The 8,263-nt window shown below is 39.8% G+C and overlaps 2 protein-coding genes across 2 annotated transcripts in view; one reads left to right on the top strand and one right to left on the bottom strand.

Annotated features, from left to right (window-relative positions):
* Positions 1 to 469: 469 nt before the first annotated feature.
* On the bottom strand, positions 470 to 2,620 carry spcs3 (signal peptidase complex subunit 3). The gene is made up of 5 exons (XM_030788077.1): positions 2,381 to 2,620; positions 1,787 to 1,860; positions 1,534 to 1,610; positions 1,213 to 1,328; positions 470 to 704 (listed from the first exon to the last, which is right to left on the bottom strand). Exons 1-5 carry the CDS (start codon positions 2,521 to 2,523, stop codon positions 572 to 574), a joined length of 543 nt encoding a protein of 180 aa, XP_030643937.1. The 5' UTR covers positions 2,524 to 2,620; the 3' UTR covers positions 470 to 571.
* A 670-nt stretch (positions 2,621 to 3,290) lies between these two features.
* Positions 3,291 to 8,263, top strand: part of asb5b (ankyrin repeat and SOCS box containing 5b) — a 10,017-nt gene continuing 5,044 nt past the window's right edge. Inside the window, exon 1 of the mRNA XM_030788210.1 lies at positions 3,291 to 3,486. Coding sequence (XP_030644070.1) covers positions 3,291 to 3,486 — 196 coding nt within the window. The remainder of the gene's footprint in view (positions 3,487 to 8,263) is intronic.

The raw sequence follows: 8,263 nt of genomic DNA, 5'->3' as shown, positions 1-8,263 counted from the left end.
CCATCAGCATACAAAACAAGAACGATGAGTCTGTTTTAAGTTGTACCAGAAACTTCACCTTTTAGCGTGCTATGAATTTGTTAAAAAGGCTAAAAACACTCCCCCCCCCCCCCCCCCCCCCCCAGTTTTCTATTCATCACGACGCATCCAAATTGTCACCCGGGTATCAAAGGAGCCAATTATTTCACCTAATGAACACTGAGGTTTGACCTGTCCCACCATGATGAGGAACTGCAGTAAGGTGGTAGGAAAATGAAACAGCTAAGCAAACCGAGGGAATGATTATCCAAACATCTGGCTGTCTAAACACCCTTCTGCACATATTCTACACCGCATACGCACGTGCTCATTCAAGCCATGTAAATTCTTGCTGAACACATAGCACGGATGTGACATTAAAAAAAACCCCCAAAACTTTACACTTACTCATACACACTGATTTTGGAAACATACACGATAGAACAGTATAATAAAATGCTATCTGAAATGTAACAGTTCCCACCATAACTTTTATTCTTTTATTATAAACCTCAGTCAAGTAAACAGCACAGACAAACACGGGTCAGACAGGTCAGTAGCTCCTGGCGGTCTCGTACGTGTCGGGGAAAGGAACGGAAATGTGTCCGGAGCCTGTGATGAGGGGAAGGATCCCGGCGTTTGGTACCACGTTCCACGACAGAGTGAGAGTAATGTTCTTATTGGCCCTGTTTTCCATCGGGAAACAAACAAACAACAGAAAAGGGCTTGTGATGAACAAGAGAGTACAGCAGGTGCGTGCGCACGCGCGTGTGTGTGTGTATGTATGTTTGTATGTTTATGCATATGTGTGTATAGATAGACAGATAGACAGATACATACATACATACACACACGTATCTGTATGTCTGTACACATATGTGTGCATTATTGTACAATGTATGTATGAAAATACATAGGTATGATACATAAGATACTTATATATAAGATTCCCTCTGTGAATTGTATTTTTAAGGGAGGTTTTGTTAAATGTTTTGTATGGACTGTGGTTGATATGTCTTCAGACCATATCCTATGCTGCCCTCTGCTGTCCGAACATGATTTTGCACAGTACTAAAAACACAGTCTCTCTCTTCAAAAGTGATATGAAATGATCACAGGACACAAAAGCCGCAGATAAACAGTACATACCGAAAATTACTATTCTAAGAAAACAGCTTGAATATCTTAGCTTACCTCAGGCCATTCCCGTCATCGAAGAAGAAGTACTTGGACTTCATTTCCTTCAGGTTGAGCTTGGTGTTGTCTCCTCTCAACACAATCTTATCCCACAGAACAACCTGGTTCAGAGCCTGCAATGAAAGACAAGCATCTTATATATACATATAAAAAAGACAACGGGTAAACAAATGAATTCCCTGACTCAATCTCTCTCACACATTCAAATGTTAGGACTGGATTCACAGAGAGACAGAGAGCAAGAGAGCGATAGAGAGAAAGAGAGAGAGAGACAAAGAAGTTGAATTAGAGAAATGAGACATGTCAACAAAGACTTACATTGCTTTTGGTTGAATATTCTGCTGAAAGGTAGAGAAAAAGCTGTTTGACATTCCAATCAAAGATCGGGTGCAGATGTATTAAGGGTTAAGGTGAATAATACACGCTGCATCACCACGGGGAACGGCTGGTCAGATAAAAAACACATACATTTCCTTTCTTGATACGCTAAAACTACAGACAGACGAGAATTTACTCCGATTTTCTGTTATTCCTGGAGCAAAAACAATAATGATAATAATGTGAAGGATATCAGCTGTGACGTCAAAATAAACGAATCCCAAATCGCTTTTTTCCCTCGGTCCAGTGAAGTCATCTACGTTTTTTCTAAAGGAAAAAAAAACAATAATTACAACGCAAACAAGAAAACAAACAAATAAAAGAAATTCTAAACTACTGAAACATACCAACAATACGTTTATTGAAATATTTCACTACTACGTAATTACAACCACTTACGATCAACACTGTGACTCAAAACATTTCCTGTTTTTCAAATAATCACTTTATTCAGATACTGCGCTACCGCTTATCTAAGTGTTGCTGCGTGTTTAAAACATTGTTTAAAAGTGTTCTACGTGGGCCAACCCCATAAAAGTGTTAAACGATGTTAACTTTGATGTAGATTTACAATTCGCGCTTCTCTGCTTTTTGAAGTATACGTGCTGTAATGTCATTGGTTCTCTGTGCTGTACATGCACATGCAAAACGTTAACCATATGGTCCAAACACTTGGCTGGTTACAATATAAGACTGCAGTTCTAAGTAATAATATTTCAGATCTGCAGCTGTCTACAGCAAGGAATGTTTAAAAACTGGAATCAAAATGACGTTATCATGCACTTACAGCATCACTTTCGTTACGCTAATGTCAACTGGGACGCTTCTGTCTTTAAACGCCGTGGTGATAAAGCAACCGAAGGTGAGAGCCGCCATCACACTCAACGAAAATGCGAAGAGGGAGTTTGCCCTCGACAACACTGTATTCATTTTTTAACACAATTCTGTTAAAACTTCACAAAAATATTAAATTTCAGCCGGTTTCGAACCCGTTTGCACCGACTGTAACGACAGGAAGTATTGTGGGTTTTTGACTTCACGGAAACGAAGCGTCTTCCTGATTTGTGCGAACCCTACCAAAAATTAAGATGTACTGCCATCTACCGTCGGGGAATAAATATTACTCTTGGTTTAAAATTCCCACGCTTCTAATGCACAAACTGAGAGCTGAATATTTACCTGACTGTCTTTACTCATTGACTCGTTGTCATGGCTTCCAGTTGTTTTATGAGATGAAAGCAATGCTACAGACATTAATCATATATAGCTGGACCACAAACACTCATTCAAATGTGTTTATGAGCTAATATTTCTCATGAAACCCAAGCAGTTGTCATTGCAGTCTCCTCTTTCCTTCTTTCAGTGTGTTAAGATGTCACCGCTACAAATGAAAGAACAACAAAACCCCCAGCGAAAGTAGGCCAGTCCAAAGCTTCCATGCTCTACAGATGTCACTGCCCTTTTCCTGACTTCAGTTCAGAATGACAAAGCCTCTATTTCCATGTCCTGGCCAAGTGGCCCCTTTTTTTTTTCCAGCAGCAAAAGCTGGCCTACAGCTGCTTTATCTTTCATCCCTGGTGTTGCAGCCCAGTTGTCAGGGGGGAATTTCTGTGCCACCGTGGCATATGATCCCCGTCAACACACAGCGAGCTGCCCCCTCATTCCAAAAACATTCAGGCAGTCACAGAGCCGGAGCAATGACCGAGATTCTGGAAAGCCGTCCGTTTGGCTCACAATACGCCAATGTTTACCTCTCTATTTTTGCTCTCTTCTGTTTCAAGCTCTTCGTCAAGATCAGCTTGAACATTCTTACCCATTTTTACGTCGTCAAGGGTAACCGAAAGGAGGCGGCGAGGATCGCAGCCGAGTTCTATGATTTTGGTCAAGGGCAGAGTAAGTAATGCTGATTTAAAGCGCATGAGGAAAACTCACTTGGGCCCTTTGGAAATGCTGCTTTTTTGTTTGTTTGTTTGTTTGTTTGTACATGGGTTTGGCCCGCTAAAGCTGTTGCTTTGGATCAAGGGTTTAACTTGCTGGGCAAGATCAGGGTGTTGGTTTCCCAAACTGTTTCAAAATGGCCTAGTTCCTGCCAGTCAGGTTGGTTAGAGTTGGGGGTTTTTTTCTGTAATATGTAAGACTCTTTGTCTCTAGAACTCTTGATTGTTTCAGACCCATTGAAAACAGCAGCGAATTTACAAAATGAAATCTGTACGTGCATTTTTTCTCATGTATGCAAAGGGGACAGCTAAACTGGCTGTCATTGTAGTTTTCCCATTATCCCTAAATTGCTCTGATTCGCTTAACTCTAAAAATAGCTACATGACAGGTTAGCCAAAGCATTTTTTGGGTATAATAAAACTCTAAACAACCTCAGAACCAAATAGCTGTGGAACGCAGGAAGGAGTAATCGACTGAAAGTTGAACATTCTTATTACAGTAATTACTGAAAGGAGAAATCTACACGATGCACACATATTTAATCTGGCCATATTTAATGGCAATTATATAACATAATCCATTGCATCATCTGTTAAATATAACAAGTTGAATACAAACACATCTGGAATGAAGAGATCTCACAGCATATGGTCTATTTAGACATTCGAGCAGTATTACATTTACTTTGTATCATAGTATACTTGTCAAGGATGCTGAGTTCTTTTTGATTTTCAGTTTGTTAAAAAAAAAAAAAATTATAGGCATATCAGCAAGCAGCAGTTCTTGGAGCCATGCAATGACTGACCACAAGGTAGCACTAAATCAATGGAGCAACATGAAAAGAAAAGAAACATGGAAATAAGAGCAACCTTGTAGACAGTTAGACCCAATCCTTAACATGATTTTGATGATTTTAGCATACTTAAAGACATCTTTCCAGTGATGATGTGACTATCATATATATATATATTTATATATATATACACATTTTTTAATGTGTCAGTTTGAAGTTTAAAACATAAGCTTTCTTTATCATTTGTGGTCGTTCGACTGTTTGGAACATGTTTGGAATTGCTCTTTGGATCTGCAGTGAGAAATGGTATTAACATTCCTTTCTCTTCATAACTGCACTCTCTCAGTTTCCATATACTGCAAGCGAGCTGCATGTTAACAAGGCCACTGGGTACCACCAGGTGTGCGAGTGGTGTCTTTGCAAAAAAAAACAAAACAAACAGCACTGTAGCATATGCAATACAATACATGTATATCAGAAATGGTCATGTAGAATAGCAGAAATGCATACATGCAAATCAGAAATGTCTGGAGTCCTTTTTTTTTTTTAATGTTGAAAACGTATCAAGTTCAATACATGATGAATTGATTTTTTAATCCCCTGTTAGTCAGTCTTAAGAGATGTCATTGGGCTGGTTGCAGTATGAATTCCTGTAGACCCTCTTAATACATCACTGGAGATGGGAAAATCTTATGTAGTTCCTGTGCATTATTGCACATGTATTCCTACGATTGCATAAATTTGACAAATAAAACAAATTAGAAATGAAAACATCAATTTATTTAATATAGAAACCTTTTCTTTTAACAGTGTGATTGTTAGGGAGCAATACCACAACTTGATGAACTTTGTTGTTATGATTGTTAGTAACAGTAACATGTTTCTTTTTATAACTTAGTATATCTGTTATAACCGTTTGAAACAACACCAACTTTGTGTTGATGTGCCAAAGTATCAAAGAAGATTTCCTTTCACAGGTTTTTGTGTTTTGGGGGAAAACAGGAACAATAATGTCAGAGCTTAGCTGCATTCTGAAACTCCAACAAGAGGTCGATTTATTTATTTTTTTTGTAACCTCCTATATTATAGACTCTAATAGTGTGTTAATTAATGGCACTTCGGTCGTGGGTTTACAAGGCTTTGAAGCCTTATAATATAGGCTATAACTGCAACAGATGTACGTATGTATGTACGTATGTATTTATTTATTTATTCGTTTGTCTGTGATTGTTTCATTTTTCTGTTGTTGAAGAAAATCATAACAGTTTGCAAGAACGGACATATTTCCCAAAACGTCTATCTGAAATGCGCTGAAACCGATAAGCTTTATGTTCAGGAAAAGCTTTAAGCTCTTTAGAAGTGTAAAAACGAAATTAATTCTATCAGAGAGCAGCCATTGTACCATAAAGCCATAAAGATATGAAGCCGTTTCAGAGGTTTCCAGTGTGGTTACAGGAGTTAATGCTGGCACCGGGATAAGCCGATCCTCAACCTACGATATAAATAGCACGATGCCATACTCCATCCCCCCAGCGCGCAATCCACCCCCAATGCTTCCTCATGTTATCTTACTCGGTTCTAGAGCAGAACGGCGCTGTGAAACAACAACAACCCAGCAGCCAATCAGAGAACGGAGTACCCAGGCTCACACTACCATGTACTGCAGGGTAATCAGGACATAGCTGATGCAAACATGCCACAAGTTCCTTGCTGGGAGAGCGAGAACGTTGAAAAGACGCCAAAGAAAAGAACGTTTTGTGACAGCGACGATTTACCCGCTAAAAAGAAATCGCGTTGGGGCATTTTGACCAGTCAAGGTGAGTAGGACTACACGCAAACTGTACGCCTACTCCGTGCAAAGCTGTCACCTTGCGATAGCTGCGCATTTCGATAAAGTTTATTTACGGGAGGTTCGCTGGGCTTGACGCCAGAATGAAGCTGCAGGTGTTGACAATAGCAGAAACGCTTCCTTTGATACTCGTCATGCCAATGAGAGACATTCAAGTGTCATTCAAGGAAGCGGCTCTTACATAAGTCCGAATCAAAACACAGCGTACACCTGACGACATGGAGGGTGCGTTGAAACACAAAGTCAGCCAAAGATTTCAGGTCATTGACTTGATCTGTGTTTCCAGTTTTAACTCTATTAAACACCTTAATTTGCAGTCTTGTGAAAATACAATCAACAGAAAATTCTACTATTACACAATACGTATTAAATCCTTAAAGTCATATATTTCGGTCTGAGCAGTCACAAAAAACCTGTCTGTCTGTCTGTCTATATATTTATCTATCTATCTATTTGTCTATGTATCTATCTGTCTGTCTATCTGTACATTCATTCATTTACTTATTTGTTTGATGACGTGTTTATTTATTCGGTTTCTGTTGTGACACTGCCACGTGCAGTAGTAGCAGCCGCTGGTGGGTCATGCTACGTTCTTGTCCTAGAGACAAGCAAGGCTTTCGTTAATCTTACTCACACTTCATAGGACACAATCAGCACCTGACCTTTGAGTCTCTCCACATTAAGAGGATTAATCTTGATCAAAGAAACACTTGAGCTGTGTGTGTGTGTGCTTGGTGGGGGGGGGGGGGGGGGGGGGGGTATTATTATTATTATAAACTATTATAACCCCAATGAAGAGGATTTCACTTCTGAATGCTATTTTAGGTTGTAATTTGGCTTGTTATCTTGTAATCTCACCTAGTATAGCAACGGACAATCATCCAACAGAAGGCACACAGTTCTTTTCACTTGAGTGCACCACTGTTGAAAAGACAAATGACTGCTGGCTTGTATACAAATAAGATTAGATGTCTTTGTACAGATGTCATATGTAATATATGTATGTATGCGTGTATATATATATTAAGTTTGGCCCTCGGTAACCACTGATGTCAGTCAAGATCTGGACTGTGTGATAAACCTCCTGGTGACACTCAGCATTCTCTCTCCTCTCCTTCTCTGAGTGTTTTGGTAAAGGAGTAAAGGATTGTGGGTAGTCACTGAAGAGAGAGACTGAGGTCACATGTCCACTATTGAAATATTCATGAGGTTTTTTTTTTTTCTTAGAAGGGAAAGAAAGATTCCCTGTTGATGTGCACAGTCACTCACTAGCACCAGGCAACCAGTCACACAAGAACATTGTCACAAAAACACTCACAGTAACTATGGCGAGTTCTCAGCTGTTTGAGTGACAATAAACTGGGGCCTCTGGAGCCCATTTGTTTAGTGGACTTCAATTAGATTCTCTTAAGGTTTGGATTTCTCTTTATTGGTAGACTCCTGAAAGATATTTTCATGCCTGTAAGTTGCACCCAGGGTAGGGGGTCATTGACACCATGTAATTACTTCAAACAAGGCCAAATGTAATATACATTTGCATTCTAGTTACTGAATAACAGTCCACTTGTAAATTTGCCACTCCCCAGAGAAGTGATGCGTTTACAAATTTGTTGGACACCATTTGAATCGCCGGCTGTATGTCTCAGAGTTTCACACTTTTACGTTTTGGTCCGATCTTGTATTCATGTATTGTATTGTTTCCAAAGATGCTTAGATTTTAACGCCGATGACAACATGTTACTTTTAACACACTTTAAATTAAGCTTTGTTTCATAGACTCTGTGCAGATCACACTGCCACACACACACACACACACACACACACACACACACACACATTAGCCAGAATTCTGGTTGTCACTAATTTGAATAGCAAACGTGAAGGCCATACAGGGATGACAGGCGTCCGCTTTTGTTCACAGGACATGTCGTACTCGTATCAGTGGCTAGATGTTCCGTGGGGAGACGGAGACATGGGTACGTACTGCGTCCGCCTCTCTTTCTTTCGTCTCTGTAGCCTACAGGTGGTTCAGATCGCCTGAAACATTAGGCTCCAAACTGCTGATCTGAGGTCAGTGCCAAGCACCGTAT

The sequence above is a fragment of the Chanos chanos genome, chromosome 11 (genome assembly GCF_902362185.1).
Source record: "Chanos chanos chromosome 11, fChaCha1.1, whole genome shotgun sequence".
NCBI lineage: Eukaryota > Metazoa > Chordata > Actinopteri > Gonorynchiformes > Chanidae > Chanos > Chanos chanos.
The sequence above is the reverse complement of the archived record's forward strand: the minus strand, read 5'-3'. Positions and strand labels throughout refer to the sequence as shown.